Here is a 23,265-nt window from a genome sequence, read left to right as displayed (position 1 = left end):
ACTGCACCCCAAAAAGATTGTGTTCACTGTACCCCCCCAAAGATTGTGTTCACTGCACCCCACAAAGATTGTGTTCACTGCACCCCAAAAAGATTGTGTTCACTGCACCCCCCAAAGATTGTGTTCACTGCACCCCAAAAAGATTGTGTTCACTGTACCCCCCAAAGATTGTGTTCACTGCACCCCACAAAGATTCTGTTCACTGTACCCCACAAAGATTGTGTTCACTGCACCCCAAAAAGATTGTGTTCACTGTACCCCCCCAAAGATTGTGTTCACTGCACCCCACAAAGATTCTGTTCACTGCACCCCACAAAGGATTTTGTTCACTGCACCCCAAAAAGATTGTGTTCACTGCACCCCAAAAAGGATTTTGATCACTGCACCCCAAAAAGGATGTTGTTCACTGCACCCCAAAAATGATTTTGTTCACTCCACCCCAAAAAGATTGTGTTCACTGCACCCCACAAAGATTGTGTTCACTGCACCCCAAAAAGATTGTGTTCACTGTACCCCCCAAAGATTGTGTTCACTGCACCCCACAAAGATTCTGTTCACTGTACCCCACAAAGATTGTGTTCACTGCACCCCAAAAAGATTGTGTTCACTGCACCCCAAAAAGGATGTTGTTCACTCCACCCCAAAAAGATTGTGTTCACTGCACCCCACAAAGATTGTGTTCACTGCACCCCAAAAAGATTGTGTTCACTGCACCCCAAAAATGATTTTGTTCACTGCACCCCAAAAAGGATTTTGTTCACTGCACCCCAAAAAGGATGTTGTTCACTCCACCCCAAAAAGATTGTGTTCACTGCACCCCAAAAAGATTGTGTTCACTGCACCCCACAAAGGATTTTGTTCACTGCACCCCAAAAAGATTGTGTTCACTGCACCCCAAAAAGGATGTTGTTCACTGCACCCCAAAAAGGATTTTGTTCACTGCACCCCAAAAAGATTGTGTTCACTGCACCCCACAAAGGATTTTGTTCACTGCACCCCACAAAGATTGTGTTCACTGCACACCAAAAAGGATTGTGTTCACTGCACCCCAAAAAGATTTTGTTCACTGCACCCCAAAAAGATTGTGTTCACTGCAGCCCAAAAAGATTGTGTTCACTGCAGCCCAAAAAGATTGTGTTCACTGCAGCCCAAAAAGATTGTGTTCACTGCAGCCCAAAAAGATTGTGTTCACTGCAGCTCACACACAGAAAAATGGATGTGGATCACTGACACCTGCCTATCTCCAATCCCACACCACACAGCAATATCGATTGTAGTTTGTAGAACACAGTTTCCCTAAAATTCAGCAGACTCTGTCCCTAACAGGATTGAGAAGAGATCGTAGATCAGGATTGAGTGCAGATTCACCCCACCCCCCACACAGCAATATCGATTGTAGTTTGTAGAAGACACTGACCCTATAATTCAGCAGACTCTATCCCTAAAATGCCTACAACTCGCCCTGCCTAAACACTCCGACCTGTCCCTCAATTCTATCCGGACACAAATGTTTTTTTCCTGCCTATCTTTCCCTAATCAGCAGCCAGCACATTGATGTGTGCTCTGTCCCTTAGCTAAGCAGCAGAATGACGCTGCTGCGGCGGCTGCCTCGAACTTATAAAGACTTGGTCACATGCTTCAGACGGCCAATCACAGCTACTAAGACATTTGCAGGCATGGCTGGGATGGCTTAAGGCACACCAGTTAAACGATTGTTGATTGGCTGTTGAAAGCCCGCCATGAAAAGAGCGCCAAAGCATGCAAAACCCGGAAATAAAACGACCGAACACGGATTTTTACCTGAACATACAGTAAAGTGTCCGTGTCCGTGTTCGGGTAAAAAAAATCCAATTATTCGGTACGAACACGAATAATACAGTCCGTGTTCGCTCAACACTAGTTATGAATGTACAGAGTTAGTGATCGGTACAGATTACTGACTCTATTCATTCAGATAAGGAAGGAGCTGGTAAATGTCACATTTACCAGCCCCTTTCCCACTCTCCATCCTAACTGCATTCCCCGAGCAGATGGTGGGAGAGAGGAGGGGTGAACCCAGTACAAGGGGGGTCAGGAGAAGGCCCAGAGGCCCAGACAGCACAGCCGAATTTAGCCTGTCCGATGTGGGAATGCAAAGTAGCCGGGCAGTGTATAGGAGTCTGTAGGGCTGTGTACAGTGGGTTAGCAGGGCAGAGGCCTGGGGTCAGCAGTTTCCAGGGCAGTATGCAGAGGTCATTAGTTTGTAGTACACTGTACAGGGGGTTATCAGGGCAGTGTACAGGGGTTAGCAGGGCAGAGGATGAGAAATCAGGGGAGTGTACAAGAGTCAGTAGGGCAGTGTTCAGCCAGTCAGTAGGGCAGAGGATGCAAGATCAGCAGGGGAGCGTAGAGGAGTCATTAGGGAAGAGGACAGGGGTCAGCAGAGAAGAAGACAGAGTCATTGCTGGCAGGGCACCCAACAGAGCTGCTTCTTCAATCTTCACACTACACACAGCCTGGACACCCAGCAGATAACCTCCCAAGCACATAGCTGAACTCGGATTCACTTACAGACACAGGCTGGATATGCACAGTGTGTAGCTGGCTACTGCATCTGGGCTGCCATTCTGATCTGGAAGTTTTGCAGGTCAGAACTGCAACATGGTAACCAGCTACACAATGTGCAGGTTGAGGCTGTGTCTGTAAAGAAATTCCATTCCACAGAAATTATGTGCTGTGTGGGGAGGAGGAGATTTGTTGAGTACCCTGTATATAGTGCAGGGAGTGCCAGGATGAGGTCATCTAGCGCCCACGGCAAAGATGATAAACTGCACCGCCCCATGTGTAAGCATTATGTCTCAGCATAGATCCCTCCCCCTCACCCCCAAGCATGAATTTCCTGCAAGACAATATTCTCTCCAAACAAAAATGCAGAAATTCCCCTCCTCCCAGTCCAAATCTTCTCTCTCAGATCAAATATTTGCCCCCCATCCCACCTCTTTGTTCAAATCCCCCTCAATTTCCCCATTCTAGCACAAATCTCCCCATCCAAAAACCCACCTAGCACACATTCTCTTTCCCCTCAAATTTTCTATTCCAGCACAAATCCCCCTCTGAGGCTCCCCCTAAATATCTCTTCTTAGCCTATATCCCCCCACCTTTTTCAGCAGCACAAATCCCCCCTCCCCACCCAAATTCCCCCACTGCCCTTCCCAACACAAATCTTTAGCCCCAAATCCCCCCTCTTAGCATAAACCACCCCTCCTACTCCCTCCTATCAGGACACATTCTCCCTCCCAGCACAGGACAACCTTCCCAGCTTAAATCACCCTCCCCCAAATCTCCTCCTCAGCACAATTCCCCACCTCCCCCTAATTATCTGCCCCAGCACAAAGAGCTACCCAACTCAAAATTATAGGTGGGAAATCACAGTCAGGAGGAGGTGTGCTGGGCTTTACCCTCCCCACTACTGTCAGAACAGCAATCCTTCATAGTCCATACAGCAGATGACACAGGATCACTCTAAGATCAGACTATACATGGCTTGATTACCCACCCTCTTTCTTCTCTATCTGCTCACCTCAGCAGGAAATCTCAATAGGGGCGGGTACAGTCCAAGTACAGTCTGATCTGAGAGTGATCCCATGTTATGTGCTTTATGGATAATCTCTGTTCTGACAGGAGTGGGGAGAGCACAACCAGGGGCATTTTATGAAATGAATGGGCCTGTGTGCAAAAACATAAGTTGGGCTCCACTGCTTGTAATATGTTGTTTGCTTAGTTTGACACAGTGAGGAGTGGGGAGGGTTTTCATTGGGGTTTTGCTAGGATTGTAAAAGACCTGGCACATCTTGGAAACAAAAAGTAGAAAAGAAATGTAGGCAAAGTAGGTATGGCCAAATGGAATTAATGGTGGAAGAGGCTTAAAGGTATTGTAAAGGCAGAACGTTTTTATTATCTTAATACATTCTACACACACAGAAGCCCCCCTCAGCCCAATAATACTTAACTGAGCCCCATCTCGGTCCAGCGCTGGGCACAAGTGCCTTTGTCTGGGACTCCCCCTCCTGATTGGCTGAGGCATAGCAGTGGTGCCATTGACTCCTGCTGCTGTCAATTAAAGTCACTTAGCCAATCAGTAGAGAGGGGGCGGGGTCAAACCACGGCTCTGTGTCTGAATTGATGCACAGAGCTAAGGCTCGACTTGGGTGCCCCCAGAGAAAGCTGCCTGCAGTGAGGGCCCTCAACAGGAGGAAGGGGCCAGGAGAGCCAGCGATAAACCCTAGTAGAGGAGGATCTGGTTTGCTCTGTGCAAAACCACTTCACAGAGCAGGTAAGTATAACATATTTGTTCTTTTTAAACAAGACTTTTACAATCACTTTAAGGGTGCATGATTGATTATATAAAACAAAAGTCTTTTTATACCCATAAAATATGCTTAGATTGCTGTGTAACAAGAAAGAGCCCAACTGAAATGTATGCACCTCAGCACAATCATTTTTAAAGCTCTTCCATTATAATCCCCAAACCCCAGTACAAATCGACCTTGAATCAGAGTGAGCCAAAAGCCCCCCAGATCAGCCTGCCACAGTGTGCATATACACAATCCACCCCCCAGATAACCCTGTCACAGTGTCCACAGAGACAATCCAACCACCCACCCAGATCAGCCTGTCACAGTGTGCAACCCCCCCCCCCACACACACACAGATCAGCAAGTCACAGTGTGCACAGCCATAATCCCCCCACCTAGATCAGTCTACCACAGTGTGCACAGCCACAACTCCCCACTCAGATCAGCCTGTCACACTGTGCACAGTCACAATCTCCCATCTTCCCCCTCTGCCTAGATTAGCCTGTCACATAAGGCTGGGCAAAAAGTTTGGCCTGAGCATGAGTTTGAACCGAACATTGGCTGTTTGCCCCGTTCAAGGAACACCCAGGGTGTTTTTCCAGGTTGTTCGGCGTGTGTTCGCTCTGCCAAATGCCCTGCAATGCACTGCGCAGTGTATTCTGTTCCCTGATTGGGCAAAGCTTTTCTCAATCAGGGTGCATTAAAAGCTGGTTGTTAAGGAGCAGGGCTGGGAAGCCGTGGCATCCTTAACAATTGATGAATCAGCAGCTGTCAATGGGCTTCCCCCCTGATAGCTGATAAAAAATAAAGGGAAAGCCCACACTAAATTTTTAAAAAATGATGTGGAGCCCCCCCCAAAATCCATATCAGACCATTATCCAAACACGCAGCCGGGCAGGTCCATAAAGGGGGGCTGAGTGAGTGCCCCCCTCCTGAACGATACCAGGCCACATGCCCTCAATATAAGGGGGTTGGTGTTTTGGGGCAGGGGTCTTTGCCCCCCGCCCCAAAGCACATTGTCCCCATTTAATGGGCTGTGGTTGTGGGGTCTGCGGGCAGAGACTTAGAATCTGAAAGCCCCCTCAAAGAAGGGGGACCCCCAGATCCTGGCCCCTCCTATGTGAATGAGTATAGTACCCTTAATCATTCACCAAAAAAGGGCCAAAAAGTAATAAAAACACAGGGACCATTTTTTGACAATTCCTTTATTCAAAAATTAAAAAACAGTGTCCCTCAATCTAAATCCATCGTCAATAACCCCACACACCGCACCTGAAAAAGAAAAAAAAGGCTCCACACTCATTGACAGCTGAACACCGAACGCCTCTTCCTCTGTTTGACAGTTCTTATATAGGTAAAGGCAGGGCCACCTGACGATGTCACCTGGTTTGCACCACCCCCTTGTGATGTCACTGACCCAGCATGCACCAGTGATGTCACCAGGGGGCCCTGCCCTTACCTATATAAGAACTTTCAGACGGCGGAGGAGCCATTCGGCAGTCAGTCATCAATGAGTGCAGAGAATTTTTTCTTTTTCAGGTGCGGTGGACAGCATGACTGACGATAGATTTACACAGTTTTTTTGTAGGGAATGGGTAGGGGTACTATGTACACCATACTCATTCACATAAGGTGGGAGTGGGATCTGGGGCCCCTTTTTTAAGGGGGCTTCCAGATTCTGATAAGCCCCACGCCTGCAGACCCCCACAACCACAGCCCAGGGTTGTGGGGAAGATACCCTTGTCCCCATCAACATGACGTTTTAATTTATTTTTTTTTAATCTTGACATGGGGTTTCACTTAAAATCCATACCAGACCCCAAACTGTTTTTGTCTTTATTTGTGTTTTCAATAGCTGGGTGCCGGCAATTGCAACCGCCTGTCAATTTAAATGCGATTTGACTAGTTTTTTTTTCTATAGAAATGTTATTTTTGCTGCAGCATGTTCTATATATGCTACAGATGTGCCACTTTACAGGCAGACTAAGGGAGCCTCCCAGTCACTATATTTAAAGGAATTTTTCACTTTTATGGTTGCACTTTAAGCATCATTAAAACCACTGCTCCTTTTGCATTGATACATGTCCCCTGTGGGAAGTACCCGGCTCCCATATCTTTTTTATGGCCAAATACTTGCATATAAGCCTATGGGCACTTTTGGTTCTCATGTTCGGCTCCCATTGAGTTTAACGGAGTTAGCTGTTCGGTTCACAGCAGAACTCCTGAACAGGGGGATGTTTGACCCATCTCTACTGTCACAGTGTGCACAGCCACCCCCCCCCCCCCAGATTAGCACGTCACAGTGTGCACAGCCACAACCTCCTCTACCCCCAGATTAACATGTCAGTATGTCAAACACAATTTTCCCCCCATCGCCCAGATTAGCATGTCAGTATTCAAAGCCACAACCCCACCCCCAACCCCTCCATCTAGATCAGCATGTCACAGTGTGCACAGTCCCAATTTCCCTCCCCCATCCCCCATATTAACATGTCGCATTGTGCACAGCCACAATCCCTCCCCCCACCCCTGAGATTAACATGTCACAGTGTGAACAGCCACAATCCCTCCCCCCAGATTAGGCTGTCACAGTGTGCACAGCTACAGACCCCCCCCCCCACCCATATCAGCACATCAGTGTGCACAGCCACAATTCCCCCCTGTCCCTCAGATTAACATGCCACAGTGTGCACAGCCACAATTTCTCCCCTTTAAATTAGGATGTCACAGTGTGCACAGCCACAATCCCCTCTCCGCCCACCTAGATCAACCTGTCACAGTGCCACAATCCCCCAGATTAGGATGTCACAGTGTGCACAGCCATAGATCCCATCCACCCTCCAGATTAACATGTCACAGTGTACACAGCTACAATACCTCCCCCTAGATTAGGATGTCACAGTCAGTGTGTACAGCCACAATTCCACCCCACCCAGATCAGCCTGTGACAGTGTGCTCAGCCACAATCCCCTCTCTGCCTGCCCAGATCAGCCTGTCACAGTATTCACAGCCATGATCTCCTCCCACATCACCCCCTAAGATTAGCATGTCACAGTGTGCACAGCCTCAATCCCTCCCACAAATGCAGCAGGCAAAGACAGATTTTTCAGATGACACACAGATTTTTCAGCCTGGAGGCAGGACAATACTTTTTTAAATTCACAATTCTCCATGTGTGCATTGGGTGAACATAACCCAGCACAGTACCCCCTCAGGTCTGGACCCTGTGGAGAGAGCAACAGGGGGGCTGGGAGAGAGCACAAGGGGGCTGGGAGAGAGCATGAGAGGGCTGGGATAGAACACAGGGGCTTGGGGAAGCAGAAGGAGACTGGATAGGAGGGGTGGCAACCCTATAGAGGAAGTGATCCCTGTCATCCTCCTTCTGCAGCTGCTGAATGGCTGTGGGAGGGGGAGGAGGAAAATCAGGCAATTAGCGGCTGCAGGAGGAAGATGGAGATTATCTGTACCTCTATAGGCTACTGTCCCTCCTATTTAGGTGTACAAGAGGGGATGCAAGGGCCCCCTGGAGCATAGGGCGCAATTGTGACTCATGTAGCTACGCCCCTGGAACACTCCCAAAAATTTTATTTCCTGTTCATGTGACTGGCTTACAGCTTTTCTAACAGTTCTTTTATTATTCTTTATTTCCATACTATAACTGATCATGTTACTGTTGCAGACAGACTCACTCACTTTGTACACAAGATGGAAGAAGTTAATGAAAAATTCAAAGTTGATTAACCTTTCAAAACTCTGGAATACAGAACTAAGAAGGCAAATAATGGAAGCTGGAACTGGTGTAATTTATCTTTTACTGACTAGACTAGCTGTCTTTTGATTTAATATTATCAAACAATATTTTGTTAGCAATACTGATAAAATGCGATATCTATCTATCTATCTATCTATCTATCTATCTATCTATCTATCTATCTATCTATCTATCTATCTATCTATCTATCTATCTATCTATCTATCTATCTATCTATCTATCTATCTATCTATCTATCTATCTATCTATCTATCTATCTATCTATCTATCTATCTATCTATCTATCTATCTATCTGTCTATCTGTCTATCTGTCTATCTGTCTATCTGTCTATCTGTCTATCTGTCTATCTGTCTATCTGTCTATCTGTCTATCTATCTATCTATCTTATATGTGTGTATACATATATGTATATATATATATATATATATATATATATATATATATATATATATATATATATATATATATATATATATATATATAAAAATAAACACACATACATAGGTTAATACACACATTGTTTATTTTTTATAGTAATTGTTTTTTTACCTGCTGATGTATAGAATGTTGCTGAAATGAAAAATGTTAATGATGGAGCATTTATATACTGCTGAGCTAATTAGTGTGATACATCTTATAATTTTCATTTAAGTAGCCTGCCTTCTGTGATCTTTTTGAGTATGAAGCATATTTTTGCATTAAATCAGTAGCTACTCCCAGTAAAAGATTATATATTTTTTTAGAAAACCTTTCTTAGTTAGTAATTAGTGAAAATAAAAAGATCAGAAAAACAAATGTTTGGAAATACTTTGCAATAGATTAACATGGGTTAATTAGCATCTTGTATGACATTTTAAATATGTAATTTGCACTGATGAATTTTAACATAGATGATTATAGAGTACATGAATGCTGAAATTTAGTTTTTTGTATTAAGCCAAAGAATACGGGTTGCATGTTTTGCACACTGTGCTGGTTTATTGGTTAAATATTTTTCCTTTTACTGTTTGTGAAAACTTTAATTTTAGTAAGTCTTTTTTTTTCAGTTTTTTTGTTTAGGTATTGTATCAGAAACCATATAATTTTGTTTTATGAATGAATGTATTTATTAAAGGAAAACATTTTATAAATAAAATATGACATGATAAATGTGCTTTTATTATCCACCCTGAAATCATTTCCCTTGAACGTCACTTATTATCCTTGTCTACAATGTTTCTTAAATGCTACCTCAAACCCTAACCTTGAATCTACACTATAATAATAATAATAAAAGGGGAACCTGGGCATTAGGGGGGGTCTAGTGTGCAGTAAAAAAACAGTACTCAGGATCAGGAAATAAGAAGTGCTGTAATGCATTTCAAAAGCTTGAAAAGGTAGTGTTAAAGTTAGCCATGCAAACATCATTTCACAACACATAAACTTCCCAGCACACTTTGCACACTGGAAATGAGAATGTACTGTGTAATTGTTAACCAGTGCCTAGTCTATAATAAATTCATATAGCTTGATTTTCACATTGTAAACAAATGTGGATACATGAGTCCAAGCTGGACCTATGTAACTATGCAATTTAGATCATACCTGAAGTTAAACTTTAAATGTACAATATATTGTCAAAAATATTGAGACATCTGCCTTTACACACACATGTACTTTAATGGCACGCCACTCTTACTTCGTAGAGTTCAATATTGAGTTGGCCCACCCATTGCAGCTATAAAAGCTACAACTCTTCTGGGAAGGCTGTTTACAAGTGTGTCTATGGGAATGTTTGAGCATTTTTCCAGAAGCGCATTTGTGAGGTCAGGCACTGATGTTGAACAAGAAGGCCCGGCTCACAGTCTCCACTCTAATTCATCCCAAAAGTGTTCAATCGGGTTAAGGTCAGGACTGGTTGCAAGCCAGTCAAGTTCCTCCACCTCAAACTCGCTCATCCACGTCTTTATGGAGCTTGCTTTGTGTACTGGTCAAAATCATTTGTTGGGAGTGGCATTATCGTGTGGGGTTGTTTTTCAGGGATTGGGCTTAGCCCCTTAGTTCCAGTGAAAGGAACTCCTAAGGCATCAGCATACCAATACATTTTGGACAATTTCATGCTCCCAACTTTGTGGGAACAGTTTGGGGGTGGCCCCTTTCTTTTCCAATGCACAAAGCAAGATCCATAAAGAAATGGATGGGTGAGCTTGGGGTTGAGGAACTTGACTGGCCTGACCTCAACCTGATAGAACATCTTTGGGATGAAGTAGAGCAGGGACTGCTAGCCAGGCCTTCTCGTCCATTATCATTGGCTGACCTCACTAATTCACTTCTGGAAGAATAGTCAAACATTCCCATAGACACACTCCTAAACCTTGTGTACAGCCTTCTCAGAGGAGTTTAAGCTGTTATAGCTGCAAAGGGTGGGCCAACTCAATATTAAACCCTACGGAATATAACTGGGATGCATTAAAGTTCATGTGTGTGTAAAAGCTGGAGTCCCAATACTTTTGACAACACATTTTATGTGACTAAGATTTAGCCTGGCCACACATAGGATGATTTTTTTTTTCATTCAATGCAAATGATCACAAGTGAATTAGGTAATGATTACATATATTGTAATTAGGTAATGATTATAGGATAAATTACTGTTTTTGACTTTTTGTATTTGAACAGTAGCCAATATTTTTTAGGCTTGGTTCACATTAGTGCAAATTCTGATCTGACTTGAGTTGCACAGAATCACATGACAATGAAAATAGCATTGGTATCTGTGGTGGCCATTCCAATCAATGAAGCAAGACTGCGATGTGAGTTTGGGTAAAGGTCCTGTGCTAAGTTGATGCGATGGAGTGCATTGAGATTAGGAGATTTTGGTGCATTGTTTGCTGAAGTATTCTCATAGTATTAGTAGTAGTAGCAGTACTCATAGCAATAGTACCAATGGTAGCAGTACTACAGATAAATGCTCTGTTAAAATGTATCTTGTTGAATCATTGTAACAGGATCCACACATAAATCAATGATTAAAATTGTATTGTGCACTTATTCTTCCTCCTGTGTATGACATCCCACTAATAGGTAGCCATTAAATGTTCTGTGTGGGCTTTGTCAAGAACAAAGATCATTGTTATAGTCGAAACACATCAGAAGTTATGTATGCAGTTGTGTGACATCACATTAAACACGTTTTACAGTATCAGTGACTTTCTCCATCTCAACGCCACCTGTCAGGAGACCAACACCGGAGATCCGACAGTCCTGATATATTCTTCCTCTAATCATATCAACTGTGCTGGATACTTGCTAACAGGGCATCCCACACAAATGGACCATCTAATGGCTACCTACCAGCAAGCTGACAAATACAAATGGACAAGTAAATGCACAATACAATTGTATTCATTGATTTATGCCTCATGTGTGGTTCTTGCTACAGGTATTAATTTTAACAGGATACATGATCATGGTTGTTTTCACAGTGTTATACTTTTTTCAGGCTATGCTCTGACTGAATATTAACCACTTTAAGACCGGAGTGATTTGCCCCCTTAATGACCAGGCCCTATTTTGTGATACGGCACTTTGTTATTTAACGGACAATTGTACGGTCGTGCGACGTTGTACCTAAATAAAATTGACATCCTTTTTTTTCCCACAAATAGAGCTTTATTTTGGTGGTATTTGATCACGTGTGCGATTTTTATTTTTTGCGCTATAAACAAAAAAATAGCGACAATTTTGAAAAAAAAACAATATTTTTCACATTCTGCTATATGACATTCTCAAAAAAAAAAAAAAAATGTAAAAATCAAAATTGTTTAACATTTTAGGCCAATTTGTTTTCTGCTACATATTTTTGGTAAAAAAAAATCACAATAAGCGTATTTTGATTGGTTTGTGCAAACGTTATCGCGTCTACTAACTACGGGAAAGATTTATGTCATTTGTTTTGTTTTTTTTCACTAGTAATGGCGGCGATCTTGTTAGCGGGACTGCGACATTGCGGTGGACAGATCGGACCCCTAACTGACATTTTTGACACTTTTGGGGGTACCAGTGACATTACTACAGTAATCAGTGATAAAAATATGCACTGTTACTGTAATAATGACATTGGCAGTGACGGGGTTAACAGTATAGGTGATCAAGGGGTTAAATGTGAGCCTAGGGGAGTGATTCTAACTGTGGGGGCGTGGCTTCTGAAATGACCATAGAGACATGTGATCCTATATAGAAGGATCACATGGGCTCTATGGTCATTGCAGGGAGAAGAACAGTCGGCTGTGTTTACAACAGCCGACCATCCTTCTCTCTCAGCAGGGAGCGATCGCGGGTTTCAGGCGGCAATCGAAGCTGCTTGACCCATGCATCGGCTTCCCCGCTGCCGAGTGGGGGAGGGAGCATGCCGCCGGTGGCGTGCGCTCGCCCCCTAGATTCCCGCGCGCGACCAACGTAGACCTATGTCTGTTTGCGCAGGAGAGCCACCCTGCCGTAGTAAAATTGCAGCGGGTGGTTGGGAAGTGGTTAATTAGAATACTTTATAGAATAACATTTTTTTAGAACACTTATGTTAATAAGTATTCAACATTTCAGAAACTGTTATATTAAAACACGTTATTCACAAACTAAACAGGACCGTCACAAAATAAGGGCCCTTTCATATGCAAAAAGTATTTAGCATTTTTAGTACAAATTTATAGAAGGAAAAAAATGTTACCTCCAATTAGCATAATGCAAATGGAGAATATCTTTTCTGCATCTGTATTAGCAGAAACATTTCCAAATCCAACACTAGTCAGGCTGCTGAGTGTAAAATAGAGGGATGCAATGTAGGTACTTCGAATGGTGGGACCACCTTGTGTATTATTGCTATAGAAGGGCGACTCCAGTCTTTTCCCCAGCTCATGAAGCCAGCCTGCCAAAACACATAGAAGCAGGGTAAAAATCATATATAATAAAAATATAAATTCATAACTATAGTCCTATTACATGACTTTTTACATACTTTACAAGTTAAAGTAGTTCTCCAACAGCATAATTTCACATTTCTGTAAAGAGTAATTCCAATTTTTATTGCAAGGTACATATATTGCACTGTTTGCTCCAACCAAATAATAACTGGTGCACAGTCAAATATAATGTATAAAATTAAATTTAAGAGACTGATAAGATCCCAAAGGCCACCACTGAAAATTATTATATTTATGTTAAAAATTGCATGTTTGAGGCAGGATTTACCCATTGTATGAAGGCCTTTAATTAGCCAAACATTCCATAGAAAATACAAGAGCACTTCCAGGCTCAATATGCATATGGAACAAGTAAAGACATTGGTGTTCCTTTTGAGAAAAGTTAGTGACAGCAGTTTAAGGCAACAATACTCTGCCCTCCAGTATTTAAAGTGTACAGATTACAATTATGTTCAGGCAAGGCCTCAAATATTCATTATTTATAAGTTATGGTTGTGCAAGCATATTTAGGGGGATATTTATAATTAGTTTTAGACAACATTCACACAACTTTTACTAAAGGATTTCATTTGCAAATTTAAATTTCACTTTGTTTCAACTCATTTACAATGTTAATAAAAAAATTATATCTTTGAATGTCACCATGCTCTACTCTAGTAAATTTTTGTTAATTGTGAATGTTGCCAATGGGCCACTGGGCTTTTGTAAGAATGTATTTACATTTCCTATAGTGACATCCTAAATACTTCCTTTTATATAGCAAACCTATCCCCTTGGTAAAAATGTAAACTGATACTTATATTGACTAACAGTGTTTACAGTGGACAGGCATTGAAGCTTACAATAAAATTGACTCCATAGGCATACTATATATATATAAACCAACATAACATTTGTATTTGAAAACCATTCTAATGAATATAGAATTATCTCTTTTGTTTTTGTTCACAGTAAAATACATAAATTAAAAGTATACTGTAAGATCTATCAAAGCAATTTAATCCAAAACACAAATATTTATATATTGCTTTTCACAGCTCAGCAACACATTTTTCTATTAATTCAATTGATTAGAGTCAGGCTAATTAATGTACAATAGACAGATGACAAAAGAGCCATAGGCAGGCAGATATCCTACCCAGAGGTAAGAAATCTTCTGCTCTTAACAAACACATTAAGGTTCATTTACTAAAAGCAAATAGGGATTTTTTCGCTTTGCAACATAGTTTTCATTTAGCTTAGTAAATGAAGTGAAGCTTTGCTGACTTCCAGTGAAATACAAGCAAAAAAGCATTTTTCACTTCCTTTGCATGTGATTGGGTATGCTTTGCAAAATATTTGTCACATTCACTAGGCCGGGTTAAAATTCCTTTGTTCGCCCTACTAAATCGACACCTGTCAAGATTTTCCTGGTTTAGCTAATGCAGCTAATGCAGTAAAATAATTGTTCAGTGTTCTTCATCAAAATGATGTTGGGGTAATAAAGAAGACCAGAAGTTGTCAAACAAATCTGATTTCTTTTCATGAGGAGATAAGCAAAACCTTAGACAAAGGCGTGGCTGTGGACATAGTATACTTGGATTGTGCAAAATCCTTGGACACTGTTTCCCACACATGGTTAATGTGCAAGAGAAAGATTACAGGCTTGAAAAAATCAGTTTGTAAATGGATAGAAAACTAGCTAAAAGACTGTATTTAGAGGGTAGTGGGTAATGATTCTTACTCTGAAGGGTCTAAGGTTATCAGTGGTGTACCCCAACCTATGCAGTAGAATAGCACCCTTATAGGATGACTCCAGCTTACAAGCCAACCTCAATGCAATGTTTAATTTGTCAACTGTGTGGCAATTTAATGTTGATAAATGTAAAGTTATGCACTTGGGGGATAAAAATATTCATGCATCATTCATACTAGAGGGAGTACAACTAGGGGGAACACTGGTGGAGATGGATCTGGGTATGCTGGTAGATCACAAGCTTAATATTAGCATACAATGCCAAGATGTGGTTTCCAAAGCTAGCAAAATCCTTTCTTGTACAGGTATTGACTGCAGAGAGAGAGCGAGAGAGAGAGATATAATTTTGCCTCAAACTAGTAAGACCTCACCTGGAATTCGCAATTCAATATTTTTTACTTTTTGCTATAAAACATTTTCAATAAAAAAAAGAAATGAAAATAAAAATCAAATTTCTTTATCAATTTAGGCCAATATGTATTCTGCTACATATTTTTGGTAAGAAAAATCCCAATAAGCGTATATTGATTGGTTTGTGCAAAAGTTATAGCGTCTACAAACTTTAGGATATTTTTTACGTTTTTTTACATTTTTTACTAGTAATGGCGGTGATCCTCGACTTATAGAGGGCTGCGATATTGCATCAGCCAGTTGGGACACTAACTGACACTTTTGACACTTTTTGGGGACCAAGTGACACTAATACAGTCATCAGTGCTAAAAATATGCACTGTCACTGTGCTAATGACACTGGCTTAGGAAGGGGTTAACAAACATCAGGGATGTTCAAACTGTGTGCCTAACCAGTCTTTTCCCACTGTGTGGGAGGTGCTTTTACTTCCAGAAGGCATTCATCCATGTTCCTGCTTTGCAGAAACACACGATCAATGCCTTCCTGACTGACAGAATGGCAATATGCTTTGTTTACATCACCATTCTGGCTCTCTGCATAATAATCAGCGGGTGCCTGTGGACATCGAGTTCATAGTACCCACAGATCAGGTCTCACTGTGTCTAACCACAGCAGGAGTGGGTAGCCAGCAGGGAGCATGTGTGCCCCAGTCCAGAAAGTGTCAGATCACATACAAGGTACGTGATCCAGCGAAAAATGGCTGCCCTGCCACATTATATGTTCGGTGGGTGGTTGAAAAGTGGTTAAGAAAGGCCTAGAATCTTTCCTAAAGGCACATAATATAACCGGATACTAATATTTAAAAGTAAAGTCGCTCCAGGGAATATCAGATTGCCTCTTGGGGGTTTAGGAAGGAATTATTTTTCTCCCATTGGAGCAAATTGGATCATGCTTTATTGTTTTGTTTTGTTTTTTTTACCTCTAGATCAACTGTGGGTATTATATCGTGTATATGGAGGTTTTCTATTTGCATATGTTTTTTCTTTTTTCTCTCTCTCTCTGTTGCTTGAACTGGATGTACATTTGTCTTTTTTCAACTAGATTCACTATGTACTGTAAGTATGTAACCTTCAATTAAAAAATGTAAATGATCCCAAAAAGGCACATATAGATTCTAACATGTTTTCAAAGTCCAAAAATGCTGGAAGGTTGGTTCAAATAACAACTATCAAGTCTGACAATTATAAGCACCTAATATGACACTTCTACATGACCTGATTGAGGCAAGTAAAACAATGATTGAAATAAATCCATTGCTTGAATTTATTGATGGTGTGCATAGAAAAATCACATAATGCACCAGTGTGAAAAGAAAAATTCAAACAAATAAAATAATGCAAGCAAAATATACCATTTGTTTTGCTTACATCTACAGCTGATGAATTTTTGAGCTTATTATGCTCTTCGATCAAATGAATGCCGTTTAATTTAGCTATGGCATGGAATTAGCATGGAGGCAGAATGTTTGGCAAATCCTGTTCTATTAACCATAGAAAGAGGAGGGCCACACTATTCTTATAGCTCCAAAACTCCCTTTGATGAGGAATTAACAACTTTTGCAAATTGTTTAAGTCTTGATAGAGGATAAGAATCGTGTAATTAATATGATATCTGTTCAGGTTGCAGTCAAAAGACTCAAAAAAACAATATAATAAAATGTGGAAAAAACTAGTGTAATAGTGTAATAAACAAGATAAAGGAAAATATAAAAATTTACAAAAAAGGAAACATTCTACAATATGATCCTTAAGTTGTTAAGCGGTAATAATTAAGCTAAATTCAAAGTTAAACTTTTAGTCAATGTAGGTAATCCAAAATTTATCATCCAAACAAGTGCACATAATAAAATATTTATTAGCATTTTATAACGTAATTACTTGTGGGCAATTGAAAGTAAGCATGTATTGCTCTCCAGCCTCCTATTAAATTACTTATAAAAACAGCACTATACATAATATTTCAGCACTTTTAGGCATTTGACAACGTATGGTATTAAGATAATCAATCACAACAGATATGAGTTTATATACATTGGAAAGGTTTGGGAAACTTCCAGTTGTTCTCTTCTAACAGTGCAGGCCTATACTGGAAATATACTTTACATGCTGTTTATGTTAGGACCACATAATGAATGATACCTTTAACCAGAATCTTTCCAGAGTAATATAAATTACTTTTCAAACTGAAACATACAGTTCATCTCTATTCAATTGACAATTTCTGAGGTTTAACTTACTTTCAACCAAAAAGCTTAAAAATAATAGGACTCCAAGGCAAAGAATTTTCCCTGATTACGATAATAAAAATCCACATGAAATGTCCAAACTTTATAACCAAAAAGCTCACAAAACCACAAGACAGTCAAAAATTATACACAAACAAGGAAAGCACACAAATAGGGAAGGAGTTCATTTATAGACTTTTTAAAAGGAGAACCACTTTTAAGTATGAAATAAAGAGATTTATTTGACTTGCAATTTATTATATCTGTTTTAATATTATGTGTATTTAATGTTAATTGCCACAATAAGTTTACTTACATTTTGGATTAATTAGTGTTAGTTAGTAACACTAACAATTGCCATTTGCACAAGTCGTATTTAGGTGGCATGTAATTATTAAAAAAATGGAGGGCTATATTTCTACTGTGCTTTCAATGTATAAATTTTTTTTAACTTAAAGATAAGTGGGGTTGTTTACAACTTTTATTTAACATGTCAGTTGGGCAAATTTCTTCTTTAAAGTATACTCAAAAATGAGGATAAAATAATGCACTTACTTTTAGGGCGGATTTTTAGAGCCTTAGTTTCAATGCTGTCTGACACAGTTACAATCCACTTCCCGGACTTATTAGTTTCTTCTTTGTGAATACACCCAGAGAAACAGGAAGGGGAAAAAAATGACAGTAGTGTAATAAGGATCTAGTATTTTTTGAATTTTGTATTTTTTGTTTGACATTTTGCTAATTTGTTACATTTTCATGTGTCATCTTATTTATAAGGGATTAAAATATAATTGCTCAATAAAATAATCATTTCAACTTGTGACTTAATATATGCAGCACCAAAGCAAGGTTCTGAATCAAACAAATTGGGGCAACTTCATACACAATTACATATAACTAAGATATGTTTGGTACAAGCATAAAAATGTTTAGTGTTGCTTGCCCTAAACATTCACAAAAATTTTCATTCTAGACAAACATTGCCCGATTTGTAATGTGATTAGTGTACCTGCAGTTGAAAGACTAGTGGCATTTTGAGATTTATTGGCAAGCCAAGCTGGAAAATGACACTAAGATTTCACAGAAAAAAGCAAGACAGCCAAAAAACCAATGACACACATAACATTTATTTCAGCAAAATCACAGCTGTAGTCCCCACCAAGAGAACACTAATTCTAATACATTTGTGTAGAGCTTAGAGGTAGGGCATGCCAATAAGGAGGAACTTTTTATACACTGCAGGCTAATGCAAGAAAATACACTCTGCTGTTACTTAGGATATAGGATATAGATTAGGATATAGCAAACAGATTCAATGTCTGTGCCTAACACATAAGGATCTATATATTAGACATATTTATAATTCCAAGTATAGAGTGCCAGGATATACAGCTTATATGGGTATACAGACAAATCTGCTAGTATACCTTGACATGTATATAAACTGCTAATACTACATTTACTTTCATAAAACCATCAAAAATGTATTACATACAGAAACATAACATTTGATAAATTATAAAACTCCTCAAAATATAAAACTGATTCTAGATAGAACCCCCATAACCAGAATAACATGGATGAAAAATTCTGAGTCAGGAGTTATACATTGGACCTGAACAGCATTCAAGATAATTATCATTAGAGGAAAGCAATGATGAGGATAGATTAGGGAGCTGCATTTAAAGACCAAAGTAATCTTCAAGAGAAAGTGAATTTCACTTCTAAAAATGTGTAATTTTGCATTCAAAGTGTATTTCTTTGGGGATCCGAGTATCTATCATAAAAGCCCATAGACTCCCTTTTACTTAGTAGAGAGAAACAGGAGAGAAATGATTCCCTCCCCTACAACATTCTTAGTCTGGTAGTTTACTAGTAGTTTAATATTATCTCACATGACATTTGTTTATGAATTTCTATGTGACTCATGTGTCAACATCTATGCATGCCTGTTGTATTCAACCATGTACATGTGTTCTTGTTAGAGAGAAACAAGCTAGGTGATAACGTAACGCCTATGGTAAGTATTCTACGGTAAGTGCACTCCAATATCTAAGGCTTTTCTTAAGACCATATTGCCTTGTAAAGTTGGAAAATATCTGTTAACAATGCATTTTATTTCTTCAAATTCTATACTGTAACAGCTTGAGAAGATAATGGATTTGGAATCTTGAGTGGCATGTTTTTTTTTTCTTTTTCATTCCTGTGTAGAAGGGTCCCCTGTGAGATACTCTTGGCTTTGAAATATGCATCCTTAATATAGTACAGTAGGGTCCCCCAAGGATCTGTCCTGGGACCAATTCTATTTAATTTATTCATAAATGACCTAGAGGATGGGATAAACAGCTCAATCTCCGTATTTGCGGACAATACTAAATTAAGCAGAGCAATCATTTCTACGCAGGATTTAGAAACCTTAAAAGAAGACCTGAGCAAAGTAATGGGGTGGGCATCTACATGGCAAGTGGGGTTTAATGTTGAAAAATTTAAGGTAATGCTTTTGGGTGCCAGAAATATGAACACAAGTTACTCACTATGTGGAGAGCCTTTGGGGGTATCAAGATGGAAAAAGACCTGGGGGTCCTAGTAGACCACAAGCTCAGCAATGGCAAGCTACGTCAAGCTGCTGCAAGCAAAGCCAACAGAATATTGGGGTGTATTAAAAGGGGGATTCACTCCAGAGATAAAATGATAATTCTCCCACTCTACAAGACTCTGGTCTGGCTGCATCTCGAGTATGCCATCCAGTTCTGGGCACCGGTCCAATGGGAAGGATGTACTAGAACTGGAGAGAGTCCAGAGAAAGGAAACAAAGCTAGTTGGAGGATCTCAGCTATGAGGAAAGACTACAAGCATTGAACTTATTCTCTCTGGAGAAGAGACGCTTGAGAGGGGTCATGATATCAATGTACAAATACCGTACTGGTGACCCTAGCATAGGGAATAAACTATTCAGTGAAAGGGAATACAAAAGGACTTGTGGCCATTCGCTAAAATTAGAAGAGAAGCAGTTTAACCTTAAACTGCATAAAGGGTTCTATACCGTCAGAGCGGTAAGGATGTGGAATTCTCTTCCACAAGCAGTGGTGTCAGTGGGGAGCATCAATAGTTTAAAAACTATTAGATGGTCACCTTAACAACCACAACATACAGGGGTATACAATGTACTATTGACATAAACACTTATTATACACACTCATCATAGGTTGAACTGGATGGACTAGTGTCTTTTTTTCATTCTCACCAACTATGTAACTATGTTCCAGAAATTTCTCCTCCATAATTTTAGCCTCACTCACATATTCTTCCAAGGTAAAACAATAACAAGAGCCCTGAGTTAAATACATAAAACTGATTTGGGATGTTTGTCTTTCTCCCATGACCCTAAGATTGTACTCATTGTTTTCAGATATTCAAAGAGAGTGTTGTATGACAACTCCCAGTAAACAATGAACAGGAGGTCATCGAAATCAAGAGCAGAATCTAATCTGAACTCTAAAGCAGCCCATACATGGAGCAAATTTCTTTCCGGTAACCACCATTTTATTCTCCCAGCGGGGGGTGGGGGCGAGGAAAGCCACACCAACGGGGAGAAGACAGTGATAATTGGTAGCAATAATCACTAGTAAAATCCAGCAGGCTGGTTGTACCCAAGTTGATCGATCAATCAACTTGGTACATTCAGCCTGCCCATGCATGGTTTGAATCTCAGCTGGTTCCTGCTTGAACCATCTATGGCCGGCCTTGCTCTGTTTCTCTAACATGAACATAGGTACATGGTTGAATGCAGCAAAAATGTATAAATGCAAATGATTCTTAACAATTAGCACTTAAACTCAGTCAATCTGATTCTTTTGAAATAAAATGTTCATTAAATCCTGAAATAAAAGTCCATATATACACTATACACAATGTTTTCTGGTGAGATATAAGGAGGACATTTTCATATATATATATATTCCCTTCACTGGAACTAAGGGGCCAAGCCCAACCTCTAAAAAAACAACCCCACACCATAATCCCTCCTCCACCAATTGATTTGGATCAGTGTACAAAGCAAGGTCCATTTTACATTAACAGAAAATTGAACTGCAGTTTTCACTTCTTTCACCAATCTTCCAGCAATGCCGAATCATGTTCCAGATACCTCCAGGGATATCAACCCTATTACACACCTTTGTATCATCAGCAAAAAGACATGCCTTGCCCAACAAACCTTTAGTTATATTACTTACAAAAAACTAAATAGAATAGGACCTAGTACAGTGCATTGTGGTACACCACTAGTGACTGGTCTATGTTCCGAGCAAACCCCATTTACAATCACACTCTGGTATCTATCCTTTAGCCAAGTGCATATCCATTGAACCACCCAAGGGTTAAGTCCTAGCTTCTACAACTTTTGTATCAGATCCTTATGTGGAACTGTATCAAATGCCAAGACAGAACATACACACATGTCATAATCACCCTTTATTTCATCCATATTACCAAAAGAATTTGGACGCCTACCTTTACACGTACAACTTTAAAGGCATCTCAGTCTTAGTCCGTAGGGTTCAATATTGAGTTGGCCCACCCTTTGCAGCTATAACAGCTTCTACTATTCTGGGAAGGCTGTCCATAAGGTTTAGGAGTGTGTCTATTGGAATGTTTGACCCTTTTTTCAGGTCAGGCACTGACATTGGACAAGAAGGCCTGGCTTGCATTCTTCACTTTAATTCATCCCAAAGTTGTTCTATCGGGTTGAGGCAGGCCAGTCAAGTTCCTCCACCCCAAACTTGCTCATTCTAGTCTTTGTGGACCTTGCTTTGTGCATTGATCCAAATCATTTGGTGGAGAAAGGATTATGGTGTGGGATTGTTTTTTTTTAGGGGTTGGGCTTGGCCCCTTAGTTCCAGGGAAGGGAATTTACAGTATCTGTACACCGCTCACATTTTTGTAAATATTTTATATCTTTTCATGTGACAACACTGAAGAAATTACACTATGCTACAATGTAAAGTAGTGAGTATACAGCTTGTATAACAGTGTAAATTTGCTGTCCCCTTAAAATAATTCAACAAACAGCCATTCATGTCTGTATCCGCTGGCAACAAAAGTGAGTACACCCCTAAGTGAAAATGTCCAAATTAGACCCAATTAGATATTTTCCCTCCCTGGTGTCATGTGACTCGTTAGTGTTACAAGGTCTCAGGTGTGAATGGGGAGTAGGTGTGTTAAATTTGGTTTTATTGCTCTCACTCTCTCATACTGGTCACTGGAAGTTCAACATGGCACCTCATGCAAAGAGCTCTCGGAGGATCCGAAAAAAAGAATTGTTGCTCTACATTAAGATGGCCTAGGCTATAAGAAGATTGCCAAGACCCTGAAACTGAAAAACCATACAGTGGTTAAACAGGACAGGTTCCACTCAGAACAGGCCTCGCCATGGTCGACCAAAGACGTAGAGTGCACATGCTCAGAGTTATATCCAGACATTGTCTTTGGGAAATAGATGTAGGAGTGCTGCCAGCATTGCTGCAGAGGTTGAAGGGGTGGGCGGGGGTCAGCCTGTCAGTGCTCAGACAAAACACAGCACACTGCATCAGATTGGTATGCATGATTGTCGTCCCAGAAGAAAGCCTCTTCTAAAGATGATGCACAAGAAAGCCTGCAGTTTGCTGAAGACAAGCAGACTAAGGACGTGTAATACTGGAACCATGTCCTGTGGACTGATGAGACCAAGAAAAACCTATTTGTTTCAGATGTGCCAGGCGTGTGTCGGCAACCAGGTGAAGAGTACAAAGACAAGTGTGTCTTGCCTACAGTCAAGCATGGTGGTGGGAATG

The 23,265-nt window shown here is 40.4% G+C and overlaps 1 protein-coding gene across 5 annotated transcripts in view; it reads right to left on the bottom strand.

Moving 5' to 3' along the window:
• KCNH8 (potassium voltage-gated channel subfamily H member 8) overlaps nt 1-23,265 on the bottom strand; it is a 675,597-nt gene that overhangs the window by 108,391 nt on the left and 543,941 nt on the right. For 2 of the 5 annotated variants that reach the window (XM_082259173.1, XM_082259175.1), the window contains exons 8-9: nt 17,990-18,070; nt 12,811-13,008 (exon numbers count right to left, since the gene is read on the bottom strand). In XM_082259173.1, the coding sequence (XP_082115299.1) occupies nt 12,811-13,008; nt 17,990-18,070 (279 nt within the window). The remainder of the gene's footprint in view (nt 1-12,810; nt 13,009-17,989; nt 18,071-23,265) is intronic. The other 3 variants (XM_082259176.1, XM_082259177.1, XM_082259174.1) reach the window with 2 other exon arrangements.

Source organism: Pelophylax lessonae (assembly GCF_965119305.1).
Source record: "Pelophylax lessonae genome assembly, chromosome: 5".
In the NCBI taxonomy this organism is placed as follows: Eukaryota; Metazoa; Chordata; class Amphibia; order Anura; family Ranidae; genus Pelophylax; species Pelophylax lessonae.
This window is presented reverse-complemented; position numbering and strand designations above follow the sequence as displayed.